Raw genomic sequence first — 16049 nt, 5'->3', positions numbered from 1 at the left:
ATTTTTGTAATTGTTTTACTCTGTTCACCGGACCTTACAACCTTTTTCTTTTTTGTAAGTATTTCTGATAGTTTTGTATATATTTCTGTTAAAGTTATTTTTCTTGAGTTAGTGAACCAAGTATTATACCTAACTTTAGATCAAAAAGAAGAATAGCATCAGGGACTAGAAACTAGGACTTTACTCAAACATGTTTTGCTACTTTATGATTTACTTAGGTTGACCCTTAGGTTAGTACTGGTTTGGAAGTGTGTGGGAGTTGTCATGCTGAGACTACTCACATTTGGAGGACAGAGGACTGGTGGTACTAAAACTTTAGCAATAGGACTGGAGGAGGTGGTACACGCCTTTAATCCCAGTGCTTAGGAGTCAGAGCAGGCAATTCTCTGTGAATTTGAGGCTATTCTGGCCTATAGAGTGAGTTCTAGAACATCCAAGGCTACATAGAAACACTCTGTCTCAACACCACCATCATCACTACTTTTATAATGTAGTATATCTTCCCATACAAGCAAGAATTAGTCTCAAAATGTCATAATCCCCTACTGAGACTTTAGGTTAGTGCTAAAAAATCTTTGAAGTCACACTGATCTTTGAGAAGTTTTGACTAATTTAATTTTATGTGAAACATGAGTTATTGAATTAGGACTTTGAGTTTGGCAATGGTGCAATCAATGCTATTACAGGAAACTCAGCTGATGATATCCTGAGGCATTATGTAGGTGCCAAGCCATTCCCAAGGCCCTGGCTGTCAGGCAGAGGCAGTGTGGTCAGGGGCATGACTGCAATGTCTTGGGTGCCTCAATTGTTGCCAGAACTCTCATGGTTGTTGCTCATGGCAGGAGTGTGATCAGCAGATGGAAGAGGAGGGTTGCCAGTTTCCACTGACTACTCAGCTAATGTTCCAAATAAAACAAGATCTCTTCCTTGATCCATTTCACCCGTGGATACGACAGTATCTTTGGGAATAATTTAAATTGTTTCGTTTGATAGGAAGACTTCTATGATATCTGTAGCTAATTAAATTGTATGTGACCATTGGCAATCCATAATTTTTTCTTGAACTCATTTACTCTCTAAAAAATGAAGATGATGATTCAGTCACTGCTTTCACTCTGAATACTAAATATAAACCTGTTGAGTTTATTAGCAGCTCCTAGAATGAGTAGCCTGATCTTTCACACATGATAGTGGTTACGGGAACAGGCTCATTCCTCACAAGTGTTAAGTAGGGCCATCTGAAACAAAGTGAAATAATTGCTGTGATTTTTATTTTGGGTGCTAATTAGTGGTCTGATGGGTAAGCAGGACTAGAAAAATAGACTTTTCTAGGGATGGAGAAGACATGCATCATATTTTTCCAGAGTCACTGAAAGATTGGATAAATCACTTTCTAAGCTTTATCACCCACATATTTGAAAATAAGGGCTTAAGAAATAGTTACAGCTTGTTGGGAACAGGCAAATCTCACTGAAGAACTGCTTAGACTTTTTACCTTTAGATAAGATCTACAGGGGCTTATCAGCTAGAGTTAGGATCTGTCTCTGAAAGTCATTAATTGAACATTTTAGAAGACTGTTAAAAGACTTAATGTGTACATCTTAATTTTGGCAACTTGTATGTGATTTGGTGACATCTAATAGAATTGTCTTATTTGTTTTAGTTTTGGTAGTTTCTCTGATGCCACGTAGGGTCAGATGGTCCTGCATACTTAAAATGCACAAAATGATGTTAGCCCGTGCTGTTAGTCAAACAAGATTGTAAACAGTTCTGCCAACTAGTATACTGAATTCTTGGCTAAAGTCCAAGTAGAAGCAAACTATTTCCCATATTTTGGTCTTTAACCTCTTAGGGTACTGTGATTTTTTTTTTTTTTTTTTTTTTTTTGAGACAGGGTTTCTCTGTATCTTTGGAACCTGTCTCAAAAACTAGCTTTTGTAGACCGGAATGACCTCGAAGTCACAGAGATCCACCTGCCTCTGCCTCTGCCTCTGCCTCTGCCTCCGCCTCCTGAGTGCTGGAATTAAAGGTGTGTGCCACCACCGCCCAGCTTGATACTATGATTCTTAAACCTACTTCATGCTTATATTTAAAACTTCATCTCATTTTTCTCATAAACACCTTACAATAATGTGGTCAAAGTACTGAATGGTTAGCTTAAGGACTTTGTTATCATCTGAGTGCACATGAATTGAATGTAAAATATACCTTATCCTGGGTTCAAGGACAAAGTGGACTCTGTGAAAGAGAATTATATTCCTGCCTCTCATCTTCTGAAAACTGAAAATTAAGTAATATATGTTTGCCTGTAAGATGTTTGACTCTTCAGAAGAATCTAGAGAATGTTAAAGCTCTCTCTCTCTCTCCTTTTTTAATTTGTTCGTTTGTTTTTTCAAGACAGGGTTTCTCTATGTAGCAGCTCTAACTGTCTTGGAACTTGCTTTATAGACCAGGCTGGCCTTAAACTCACAGAGATCTCCTGCCTCTGCCTCCTGAGTGCTAGGAATTAAGACATGACCCACCACTGTCCGACAAAGCTCTTTTGTAGTTAGAAATTACCTGTAGTTTCTCCTGTGACACCAGACAGACAGTGTATGAGTAAGTTTGGAATTGATTCTCAGATAACTTTTTTCACTGTTGTTAACTTAAAAAAAAAAAAAAACAAACCCATATGGAGTTCTGTGCATGTGTTGTCTCTAGGATATAATGATGTTAAGGAAAGGTTCATAGAGAATCTTGTATTGGCATTGAGTGATGGGGCCTGTTTTTTTGCTGGTATAGCTGTTTTGTTTTTCATGTTACCTTTTTTATGTATTAGTGCTTGGGATTGAACCCAGGGCCTCATGTTTATTTAGTTCTGTTATTGAGCTGGACTGCCTGTCCCTTAATAACATTCAGTCATGTTTTCTAGGTGACTGATTAGAAAAATAATGGTAATAATAGATAGCATTTATAAAGTGCTTTAGTGTATGCCAGACACTGCTCTGTTTTGTGTAGGGGGTCACACTTAATCTTTAGCACAACCTGTGAGGCAGGTGTTGTATTATCATTCCCACAATATACATGTGGGGAACTAGGATATAATATGTGTAAGATTGCTTGACTGAATATGGAAACTAGTGCGAGTCCTGTCAGCTATTCTATCAGACTTATGATTTCTTTGAGCAGGTCTTTAATCAGTCAGCTTTACTTCAAAAGGATAGAAAATATATTTGAAAAGTAATGCTTTATTTAAGAAACAGTACAGAAAATTGATAAAGGCTTACATATCCATCAACCTGAGATTACTCTGCTAATACTCTCCTTAGTCTTCTGAATTCTTCTAAAAGGTATGTGTATGCTCTATAAGTGTAGTGGCCTCAGAGATCCAAAGAGGGCATTAGATCCTATGGAACTGTAGGTATAGGTGGTTATGAATTTCCTGACCACTGTGGGTGCTGGGAACCATACTCAAGTCCTTGCTCTTAACCACTGAACCATTTCTCCAGCTTCTCTGAATCCTTTCTATGCATATACCCATATTAGACATTTAAGTTTCTTTCCTCTCCTTTTTCCTTCTTTCCTTTTGAGACAGAGTCTTATGTATCCCTCATTGTCCTGGAGCTCTCCTCTACCCTCCTGCTTCTTCCTCCCAAGTGTTTCACCATCATGACATGCTACACACACATTTCTTATTTTAATTTTTAAAAAAGTTTTTATATTTTATATTCTGGGCATTTTTCTTGCATGTATGCCTGTGTACCACTACAGAGGCCAGAATAGGTTGTCAGATGCCTTGGAACTTGAGTTATAGACTGCTTTTGGCAGTTGTGTGAATGTTGAGATTGGAGTCTGGTTCTTCTGGAAGAGCAGCTAGTGCTCTTAACCACTAAGCTACCTCTCCAGCCCCTTATACATTTCTTTATACTGAAATGAGGTGATACTGTGCACACTTTTATAAACTGCCTTTTTTGGGTGGTGTGGTTATCCTAGATTCTAGAAACCTTGGGCCTGGCATGTTATGTAAGCAATGGATTTACAGACCTAATCTATCAAAACCCTCTATCTTTCTATTTCAAAATTTTCATGTTAGTCTTGAAAGCTGGCTCAGTGGTTAAGGGCGCACATATACCTTCCTGCCTCCAATAGCTAAAAATGATGAACATAAGCCAGGGCGGTGGTGGCACATGTCTTTATTCCCAGCACTCAGGAGGCAGAGGCAGGAGGATCTCTGTGAATTTGAGGGCAGCCTGGTTTACAGAGTTCCAGGACAGCCAAGGCTACACAGAGAAACCCTGTCTCAAAACAACAACAAAATAATAATAAAGATAAACCTTAAATTTTTGCATTGCATTTAATATATACCCAAATTCTAATTCAGTCAAACAAATATGCAACACCACACATTATATTTTATGTCTCTTGAAGAAAATTTTTTTATATATATATTTTTTTTATATGGAAGTAGGCAGAGGTGTTCCTCTGTGTATACAGAGGTCAGAGGACAACAACTTCTCTCCTTTTACAATGTGGGCTCTGTGATCAGATCCAGGTCCGGCTTCGTAGTAAGTTGTTTTACCTGCTGAGCCATCTCACTGCCCCTTCGCTTACACTTCCTTTATTTATTTTTTTGCTCTATATGGCCTGGAAAACACTATTTAGACCCAGTTGGCCTCAAACTCACAGAGATACTCCTTCCTCTCCCTCCTGAGTGCTGGAATTAAAGGCGTGTACCACTACATCTGGTCCTCTTAAATATTAATTATATTACCACCCATTCCTTTGTGATGGTGACCAGAGACTTGTTTAAGAGGAAGTTAATAATTTGTGGAAATACGTGTACGATTGCTAGTGATTATTTAGTGCAAGGACAAAGAAAGGCAGATTTAACCATATGTACTCTATAGTTGAGTAGTGACAGCACCATCTTGGCACTTTCTTAACACTAGTAATGTCAGTTTCATAGTCATGATGAGGATGGCCATTTTTGTTAAAATCTATGAAGAGTAGAATTTTTTGTTATAGCTAAACTATTTTTGTTTGGCATAGAAAGAAATGGGAATTTTTAAATTTAGCCTCACTTAAACTCCTTGAGTTTTATGACTTTAATGACTTCATTAAAGTTTGGTGATGGAGATAAAATTAAATAATAACTGTGTAAGCTTTCAAGAATATAAAATGTGCCACACCCAATATACTGTGGTTTAAATGTTAGCTTATAAATTTCTTTGAGACATGGCCTTGTTATGTAGTCCATTCTGGTCTTGAACTCAAAAGTCTCCTGCCTTAGCCTCCAACTGTTGGAATGATTATCTTGTACCCCTTAATTTTTTTCTTTTTCTTCTTTCTTTTCTTTCCTTTCTTTCCCTTCCTTCCTTCCTTCCTTCCTTCCTCCTTCCTTCCTTCCTTCCTTTCTTTTGAGACAGGGTTTCTCTGTAGCTTTGGAGCCTGTCCTGGAACTTGCTCTGTAGACCAGACTGGCCTCGAACTCACAGAGATCCTCCTGCCTCTGCCTCCTAAGTGCTGGGATTAAAGGTGTGTGCCATCACCGCCTGACATAATTTTCTTGTTTTGATTTTGAATCAGGGTCTTACCATGAAGCTCAGGCTAGCCATGAAGTTACTTTGTAGACCCAGCTGACTTTGAGCACTTGATCATACTGCCTTTCTTTCCTGAATGCTAGATTTACAGTTTGGTGCCTCTGTGCCTGGCTTGATAAAATGTTTTGACTGGGGAATTTCAGTCTTTTGCATAAAATTTGGATATTTAGTGTTGAAAACTTGGTTACAGAAAACATGTACTGTCATTGTTTAACAGTTCTTACACTGAGAATAACCTTTATTAAAATGGCATGCCTTTTCCCTCTCTTGGCTTGTTTGTGTCAAGTTTTAACATGGTAAGTAGGGAACTGGCTCTAGTTGCAGTTTTCATCTTGGTTTTGCTTATAGATAGGCCTGTGAGGGTGCTTTATGTTTCTCTTTTGGCTTGCCTAAGTTTTCCTCCTCCCACCAGCAGCTTTCCAGATTTTCTTTCAGTGCTCTTTCCTTAATATTCCGAGGTTCCCAGTTGCCATGGCACTGTAGTAGTGAGTAGACAGAGAAGGTCATTATGAGATCTGCAACTTGGTGCTCTTGCTGGGGGCAATAGTCTGCTTTCTGTGTTGCTTGCCCTTCCTTCCTTTCCATTCTGAATACAGGAGCTGTCTGTGACCATGTATGTAAATCAGTCTCAGGAGTTCATTCTATAAAGTTACATAATTATTGCAAGTAGAGCTCTGTTCCATGATGTTATACCTCTCCTGTATTTCATGAGTTTCTCCCTTACTTTCTTTCTATTGGCATAAATTCACAAGTGAAGTTTGCATTTATTGTTTTATTAATAATTGATCTTTATTTTATGTTCATTGGTGGTTTGCCTGTGTGAGGGTGTCAGATCTCCTGGAATTGGAGTTAACAGACAGTTGTTAGCTGCCATATGGGGGCTGGGAATTGAACCTGGGTCCTGTGGAAGAACAGTCAGTGTTCTTAACCTCTGAGCCATCTCACCAGCCCTGACTTTTTATTTTTTATTATTAAAAACAATATGTTCATTGTAGAAAAGTTAGAATTCTGCCAAATCTAAAAATATAAAGTAGTTTCATCCAGTGATAACTCAATTTAATATTTTCTTTCCTTTTGGGCGGGGGGCTTTTCAAATAGGGTTTTTCTGTATCTTTGACTGTGGTCCTCTGCAAGAGCAGTATGTGTCTTTCTCCAGCCATCTTTCTAGCCCAGTTTTTCTTTTTTTGTTGTTCTCTGTGTCTCTGTCTCTTTCTCTGCATGTGTATCTTTGTACACACTTGTGTGCATCAAAGCTTTTTATTGTCAAAGGACAAAGTTACACAATTTAAAGATTTTACTTGGCTTTATTTTCATTTCAAGAATAGAGTAACCACTTCTTCCACAAAAAGGAAGTATTCCAATGTGATGAGCAGAAGATAGCATGATACAGTGTTTCTTTAGTTAAAAATTGAATAGCTGGATGTGGTGGTACATGCTTTTAATCTGAATGCTTGGGAGGCAGAGATAGGCTGATCTTCATTAGTTTAAGGCCAGCCTGGTCTACATAGCAAGAGTTTATCACAAAAACGGGAAAACTAAGAAGCTGAATGGTCTTTCAAAGCTACTTTCTTTGTAAGGCAGGAACAGAGAGACAAAATAGTAAAGTAATTATAGGCAACTTCAGTTTATTTCAGGTTGCCTTTGTGCATGTGTATGTACTAAGGTAAAGGGAATAGTATTGTATTTAATTAAATTGTCATAATAGGAGGATGCCTATCATGTCTGTAATCCCAATTTCTCCAGAAGTTCATATAAAGAGCTCAGCTTCTGTTTGCTTAGGTGCCCCCCTTGTAGCTTGATCTGTCTGGTGTGCAAGAGCAAGAATAATAATCTTTCATAATTTTTAGCACTATATATAAATACAACAGCTAATCGCCCTCCACTTTAAAAATTTTAAGTCTTTACCATTTCTTGAACAATTTATTCTCTTGTTTTGTTTTTAAAATCTATTTAGTCTGTATATTGTGTTCTGTCTCCATGTACATCTGCACACCAGAAGAGGCATCAGATCTTATTACCGTTGGTTGTGGCCATTGTATGGTTGCTGAGAATTGAATTCAGGACCTCTGGAAGAGCAGTCAATGCTCTCAACCTCTGAGCCATCTCTCCAGCTCCCTATCCTCTAGTTTTAACTGTCATCTTGGGATTCTTCCATGTGACATTCTCTGTTGCCTTGTCGTTTTGTTTTTGTTTTACCTAGATTTTTATTCTCTAATGGCTTGCTGGGAAAGATAGGTGGGAAGTCGTTTATTTTCATGCTTGATAGATCCATTTGTTTTTACCTGGTACCTTACTTTTGCTGTTCTCTGAGCCTGGGCCTACTACTGTTTCTCTTGTGCTGCTATTTATATTCGTTGCTTACCCTGACTTGGGCCTCTGTAGTTCTACCACTTCAGAGAGTAAACTCCAGTAAAATTTAATTGTTGGTGTGAAAAGGATAATTATTAAACTGTAGGAAAAGATGGAACGGTTCCAAATGTCTGAGAGCATCCTCTTGTTCTCATACACTCCCTCATCAAAGTGGGTACCAAAACACACTTGCTCTCATGGAGGTTAAATTAAGGTCTTGGGAGCAGACAAATAGCTTTCTGTTTCAGCTTCATCCTGCCTCTGTTTGCCTCTCAAAGTTCTAGTTATTTACAAATTTAAATTATAGTCACAAAACAGGGTTTTATCTGTTTACATAGCATTATGCAGCTAAGGACTTGGCATTCACTGTCTCCTTCTCTTTAAAGTTACCTATTTAGTTATTGGGTAGATAATAAACTGTCTTTTAATTGATTAGTTTTTATTTTATATACATGTTTGTGTGCCTGAAAGTATGCCATAAAGGCCAGAAGAGGGCTTTGATGCCCTGGAACTAGAGTCATAGATAGTTGTGATTGCTGTGACCTGAACCCAGGTACTCTGGAAGAGCAACAAGTGCATTTAACCATTGAGTCATCTCACTAGCCTGAGGTTTTTAATTTTGTTTTGGCTTTGGTTTTGGTTTTTTGAGACAGGATTTTTCTGTGTAATAGCCTTGGCTGTCCTGGAACTCGCTTTGTAGATCAGCTTGGCTTTTAACTCACAGAGGTCTGCTTGCCTCTGCCTTCCAGAGTGCTGGAATTAAAGGTGTGCACTACCACACCCAGCTTTAGTTTCAGTTTTTCTGAAGTCAGTTTTGTAGAGATACAATTTACCTGTAGTAAAATTTACCCTTTAAAAATTACAGTACTTGTGGTTTGATACATGTAGGTACTTGTGTAATGGTCATCTCAGTCAAGATCAGCATACAGAATATCTACATCCTCCCTACATGCCTTTACAGGCATTTCCCCACCAACACACTCCTGGGCTTTTTGTATTGCAACTTGGTGATCCTTGTGTCAGAGTTTATGTGGAGTTACTGTGCAGTTTTGTCAAGTTTCCCTTGAGACTGATGCTTGTGAAATTCATCCACATTAATGATCAGTGTGATGCACTGGTAAGTGTCATGGACGTGGAAGCTGAAAGAAATTAATATGTAGCCAGGACAACTGCAGACAAAAAAAGAAGGAAAGGCTTTTGTTCTCAAAAAACAGTGTGCCTGGTGTTTCCTGACTGTGTTTCCATAGATGTTTCATGATATAATTGGAAAAACATTAAAGGAGGCCTAGGAAACTATATTAATTTGTGTTTTAAACTTCCTTTGAAAACTTGGACAAGTCATTCTATTTTGAGGGCTTGTTTCTTTCCCTCTTTAAAGTTCCAATCTGAGTATGGGGAAGAGGATGAAGTTCTGTTGTGTGTCTTTTTCTCTCTCTCCCTTTGTCCCTCCCTTCGTCCTTACCCCCGCCCCCTTCCTCTCTTTCTCTCTCCCTCCCTCTCTTCCTCCTTACCTTCTTTCCTTCCTTAATACTTTTTTGGGTATACTGGAAGAGCGAAGCACTAGGGTGCCTTTTTTGTTGTTGTTGTTAAAGAATGAAGAAAGTTTAGCAAATTGAGTAGTTTGAAATGTTACCTCAGAGAGTGCTTTGGCATGTTAGCATACACTGAGGGTCAGCAGTGGTATATATGGCCTTTTTTTGTGGCTGTATCATTAGATCTAGTAAAGTAGCCACTAACTAGTTTCTGAATGTCCCTTGTTGCTGTCCTCCTGTGGATAATAGCTCTATACGTTAAGAAAAGCCACCTTAGCCAAGCCTGGTGGTGCATGCCTGTAATACCAGCACAAGAGACGTTGAGGCTGGAGACTTGAGGCTACAGAGTGAAATACAGGCTAGCCTCACCTACATAGTAAGGCCTTGTTTCAAGCAAAGAAATGAACTCAGAGCCATTTTAAGTCATTAGAAAGGATGAGGAGAGAACTTACCCAATGACTTTTATAGACACACCAAGAGAAGAATGATTGCTTTTCTTTTTTCAAATCAGTAAAATTATGTAGGTACATAGGAAGTCACATATTAGATAGAAAAAACAGTATCATAAGATTTTGATATCACTCCTCTAGAAGACATGCAGTTTCAAGGGATGAAGAAAGAAACTTTTATATTCAAAATTTGAACCAAGAATGGAAAATACTATTTTAAAATTTGAAACAAGGCAACCAACGAATATAGCTTTTGATTATTTTATTTTATTTTGAGTCCGGGTCTCACTGTGTAGCTCTGATTTGACCTGCAGCTTGATCTGTAGACCAAGATAGGCTTGACCTCAGAGATCATGCTGCTTCTGCCTCCTAAGTGCTGGGATTAAAAGCTGATTACTACTACCACATTTGACCTCTCAATCTTTTTATTTTTATTTTATTTTATTTTAATTTTTTTTAAAGATTTATTTATTTATTAAATATACAGGTCAGAAGAGGGCACCAGATCTCATTACAGATGGTTGTGAGCCACCATGTGGTTGCTGGGAATTGAACTCAGGACCTTTGGAAGAGCAGGCAGTGCTCTTAACCACTGAGCCATCTCTCCAGCCCTCAATCCTTTTATTGTCATGTTGTTTCTCTCTTTCTTTTCCCAAGCCTTGCTATCCCACATTCTTTCCCTAGATAACAGGATACTAGAATACTCGTGTCTGTCTGTTTGCTTCAGATACATAGAATTTCAGATAGATAGATACTTCAGGTATATGGAATTTTTTTTTTTTTTTTGCTTGTTTGTTTTTGTCTGAGACAGAGTTTTTATGTATAGCCCTGGCTATTCTGGAACTCACTCTGTAGACCAGACTGGCCTCCAACTCAGAGATTCTTCTACCTCTGCCTCCTGAATGCTGGGATTAAAGGCATGTCACACCATGCCTGGCAAGAATTATTTAATCATATAATCCCCTTTTTGTGACACACTGGTCTACATATAGCCTAGTTTTTATTTATTTTAAAAACAATCTTGTTTTTAAAATATATTTTTATTTACTGTTGTATGCATGATATGTGTTTGAATGTTTATGCCACAGTGCACAGTGGAGGTCAGAGGACAACTTCTGGAATTGATTCTTCCCTTCCACCTTATGTGGGTCCTATAGATTGAACTCAGGTTTGCAGGGCAAATACTTCAACCCATTGAGCCATCTTGCTAGGTTAAAAATAATCTAAAAAGAATTTAAAAAAACCTGTGCACACAAAATAAAGATAGGTCCTTAGCAGTAACCTATGTTTAACCGTATGGCCTCTTAACTCTTTCTTCTGTCCTCCACCTACATAACTACTCTGCTTAATTGTCCCTTGGTCTGGAGAATACAGGTATTCATGACCTGTCTGACATGGGTACTATGAACTGAACTGTGGTCCTCTGCAAGAGCAGTATGTGTCTTTCTCCAGCCATCTTTCTAGCCCAGTTTGTTGTTGCCTTTTTTTTTTTTTTTTTTTTTTTGAGACAGGGTTTCTCTGTAGCTTTGGAGCCTGTCCTGGAACTAGCTCTTGTAGACCAGGCTGGTCTCGAACTCACAGAGATCCACCTGCCTCTGCCTCCCGAGTGCTGGGATTAAAGGTGTGTGCCACCACTGCCTGGTCAGTTTTCTTTTTTAATGGAGTATCTCCTACCCCTTTTCATGCTTAGTTAGTGATTGAATCCAGGGCATTGTGCTTGCTAGACAGGTATTTCGCCTATAGCTGGACTAAATCTCCAACATCTCTGCCCCTTCCTTAGATTTATTTTGTGTGTATGAGTGTTTTGAATGAATATATGTTTGTGTACCACATGTGTGTCTGGTGTCTGTGGAGGTCAGAAGAAGGTGTCTAATTCCCTGGAATTGCTTTAGCCACCATGTGGGTGCTAGGATGGGAACTGAAATCAGGTCTTCTGTCAGAGCAGTAAGTATTCTTACCTACTCAGTCACCCCTCCCGCCCCTTGTTTTTATGTTTGTGACAAGAGTCTCACTCTTTAGCCCTTATTGGCTCAAAGCTGGGATGACAGGCTTTATCCTTTTATCACTTCCACTGAGGGCTGTTTCCTTTCCTGTGATCTACAACGTGTAGACTCCACAACGGTCCTTGGGAAGTACTGTTGTATGATAGAAGAAAGGTTTTCAGAAGACACTAGTGTTGTGAACAAATTCTCTATAAAGCTTCTCATGGCTTCTCTGTTTCTATAGATCCAGCATGTCTGGCTTGCACCTAGTAAAACAAGGTCGAGACAGAAAGAAAATAGACTCTCAGCGAGATTTCACTGTGGCTTCTCCAGCAGAATTTGTTACTCGTTTTGGGGGAAATAAAGTGATTGAGAAGGTAAGTTTCAGCTTACTAAACAATTTTGCTTAAAGTATGTGAGACTTAATGCCTAGATTTGTTGTTTTGGTTTGTTCAAAATGGTATTTAGGTTTTTAGGGACTTTGCCTTTTTATGTATGTGTGTCCTTTTTTCCCTAACATGCTACTAATACACATAATTTCACTGTTTACTTATTATATATCTCATACATATATTAATATACATATTAATGCTGGTAATTTGGTTATAGTTGATAAGGGGTTGAAACTCTGCTTGTAATGTTCTTTTGAAAGATCTTGTGAAAATTGTATTAATTAAATCACTGCTTGGCCCATTAGTTCTAGCCTCTTATTGACTAACTCTCACATGTTGATTTAACCCATTTCGATTAATCTGTATATCTCCATGTGGCAGTGGCTTACCAGGAAAGATTCAGCATGTCTGTCTTTGGCGGCTCCATGGCATTCCTCTCCTACTCCGCCTTTCTTCCTCCCAGCATTTAATTCTGTCTTCCCCGCCTACTAGGCCAAGGCAGTTTCTTTATTCATTAACCAATGAAAGCAATACATGGACAGGAGGACCTCCTACACCAAGCACATGCCGAAATACTTGCATAGCAAACATTTAGAAATATTACTTGATCTTGTAAGAGTTGTTTCTCAGCAGTTTAGACTATCTACAGTTTTAGCTTGAAATTCTTTTTCAGACAAAGTGAGATGTGTAAAAATCTTTGTTTTTCTATCATTGCCTTTCTTTGCTATATTTTCCTTCATTTTCCATATGATATCCTTTCCTCCTAGGTTCTTATTGCCAATAATGGTATTGCAGCAGTGAAATGCATGAGATCTATTCGTCGGTGGTCTTATGAAATGTTTCGAAATGAACGTGCAATTCGATTTGTTGTCATGGTTACACCTGAAGACCTTAAAGCCAATGCAGGTGAGTTTCTAGCTTTATGTCACTTTAGATATAAAACATTGAATAGATCTGCCTGTAAGTAGGAGAATGTTACCTTAGGGAGTTTCCCAAGCCCAAGATTGCCAGTGAAATCCTTTGCAAAGGTTTTTCTTTTAAAAAGGTGTCAGTTAAAAAAAGAAAAACCAAGTAATAAAATATATCAATACTAGATGCACAAAAGTGACTACCACAAAGGTCCCTGTGATCTGAGGTAAGTAGTGAGAAATTTAAGAACAAGTATTTGGACTAAAAGGTGTATGACTTTTTCAGTATGAAGTATTTGTTAGGCCATGTATGTTAGTATGTCTAATTGAAAATGTTTGGATGGAAATATATGGAATTAGAGAACATTTTACCTTTTTTTTTTGAGACAGGGTTTTTTTGTGTATCTTTGACTATCCTAGAACTCACAGAGATCCGTCTGCCTCTGCCTCCTGAGTGCTGGGATTAAAGGTGTGTGCTGCCATGCCTGACCTAGAGAGCATTTTAGAATAAAGATTCCCATTTTTCCTCTGACCACTGAGGGAGAGACAACTTGGAACCCAAATGGGTTTTCGATACAATTTTTTTTTTGAGACAGATTCTCAGCATGTAGCCCTGGCTGGTCTCGAACTCACTATGTAAACCACAGAGACCTGCCTGCCTCTGCCTTTGAACTTCTGTGATTAAAGGTGTGTATCCCAGCCCACCCCCTTTAAAAATTTGTTTTTATTTTATGCACGTGAGTATTTTGCCTACATGTATGTTTGTACCTTGTGTGTGCAGGGCCTGTAGAGGCCAGGAAAGGGCATCATATTTTCTGGAACTGTTATAGTTGCTAGCCTTCTTGTGGATGCTAGGAACAGAACTTGGCTCCTCTTCAAGAGCAAGAAGTGCTCTTAACCTCTAAGCCATCTCTCCAGTACCTTTTATATACTTTTTAATCACTATTTTAAGGCAGGGGGCCCACAGATGAGAAAATGAGCTATCCTCTTAATGCCTGTTTTGGTTTGTAAATGTGGTCTACATGTTGACAGTGTTATTAAGACAATTTCTAAGAAGTAGAAGTTACCATGCCATCTTATTTTAAAACAGAGATGTCACAAATTGCTGAAAAGCAAATGTTGGTATCTGAAATCATTTAGCTGCATCCTTTAATATCTCTCTACATTACAATTTGTGTATCTGAAAAAGGAAGTTCATAGAGATGAGATTTTATATACTAAATATAAACTACTTTTTTGGATTTCTTTTTCATAAGTCCATTTGTACCTGGTGTACGTACAAGTCATTTGTTTAATCACTCCACAAACATGGAGATAAATAGGAATAAGATGTGATCTTGCTCTAGGAAACCAATGTTTAATATAATGAGATAAAGGCTGTGATAGCAACATATAAGAGGGTTCTGTGAGAACACAAAAATGAGACATCTAGTATTTGGGAAGATGGTTAAGAAGACACTTTTTATAAGAACTGCCTGACCAAGAATAGGTAAGAGCTGTGACAGGGGACAGCGAAGAGTATACCAGGCAGAAAGAAGAGCAGATGATGGCATGATACAAGTATAGGAGGCATTTCCTATCCCACCAGCTACCTCCCAAATAACCACATAGAGACTTAGTCAATTATAAATGCTCGGCCGATAGTTTAGGCTTGTTACTAACTAGCTATTACAACTGAAATTAACCCATATTTTTTATCTGCATTCTACCACATGTCTCAGTACCTTTTTTCAAGACTGAGTGTTCGTCTTTCTTCTTCCCAGTCTCCTAGCGACTCCACCATACTTCATCCCAGTGAGCGAACTCCTTGTCTGCAAGTCCTATTTAACTTCTTCCTGCTCTAGCTATTGGCCATATAGTTCTTTATTAAATCAATAATAGCTACATGTCTTCACAGTGTACAAAAATATTATTTTACAACATTTTCCTTTTGCCTAATTAAAAAGGAAGATTTTAATTTTAACATTCTAAAACAAACTAAAACAGTTATCAAGTAAGAATTACGGTTACAATATGCAGTCCATTTGTATTTGACAAATTTAGAGAAAATACTCTATTATCTATCTTGTGAGTCTAAAGTTTTATAGCTAATTGCCTTTCTAACTAAGGAAAACTGTAAGTCTAACTAACAAACAACACTTTTTTTTGGCTTCTGAGGACATGGCATACAAATGTTGTACAGACATAAATACAAGCGAAGCATCCACACACAACAAAATCTCAAAAAATTTTAATTGCTATTTTGTGGCCAAAATACAGATATGTTTAAGACAGACAATAATATGGGGAAAACACTGGCAGCAGTTTCTACTTGTAATATAAGAGGAAAACATGCGTCCATATAAAATATGTGGAGATTATGAATAAGTATTCCATAAAAGAAGATTTAATGCAAGTGAGGTGGCATAGGCTGTAGTCCCAGGTACTCAAGGCTGAAGCAAGAAGTGTGCTTGATCCTAGGAACTCAAATCCAGTCTGTGTAGCATAGAAAAACTTCCATCTCATATAGCAATCAATAAAATAAAATAAATTCAAAAGAAAAATGGAAAAGATACAAAAAGAGTAATAAACATATAGAAAGAGATTCTGTGTCATTGATAACCAGAGAAATACAAATCCAAACTGTGGTAGATAGTGTCACAATTGGAAAAGATATATAGTACAGATGGAAGTGTAAACATTCAGTTTTATCCTACATTTATTTATTCTCTCTCTCTCTCTCTCTCTCTCTCTCTCTCTCTCTCTGTGTGTGTGTGTAGATAGGTAGGTCAGAGAACAACTTGTGGGATTCAGTTCTCTTCTGTCATGTGAGTACTAGGGATCTAACTCAAGATGTAAGGTTTCACAGCAAGAGCTTG

General features: G+C 38.0%; 1 protein-coding gene across 4 annotated transcripts in view; it reads left to right on the top strand.

Moving 5' to 3' along the window:
* Acaca (acetyl-CoA carboxylase alpha) overlaps positions 1–16049 on the top strand; it is a 273487-nt gene that overhangs the window by 72639 nt on the left and 184799 nt on the right. For all 4 annotated transcript variants that reach the window (XM_041664329.1, XM_041664328.1, XM_041664331.1 and 1 more), the window contains 2 exons: positions 12136–12268; positions 13051–13189. In XM_041664329.1, coding sequence (XP_041520263.1) covers positions 12136–12268; positions 13051–13189 — 272 coding nt within the window. The remainder of the gene's footprint in view (positions 1–12135; positions 12269–13050; positions 13190–16049) is intronic.

The sequence above is a fragment of the Microtus oregoni genome, unplaced genomic scaffold (genome assembly GCF_018167655.1).
Source record: "Microtus oregoni isolate MIOR12 unplaced genomic scaffold, Mior012 000015F_ref0000493, whole genome shotgun sequence".
Lineage (NCBI taxonomy): Eukaryota > Metazoa > Chordata > Mammalia > Rodentia > Cricetidae > Microtus > Microtus oregoni.
This window is presented reverse-complemented; position numbering and strand designations above follow the sequence as displayed.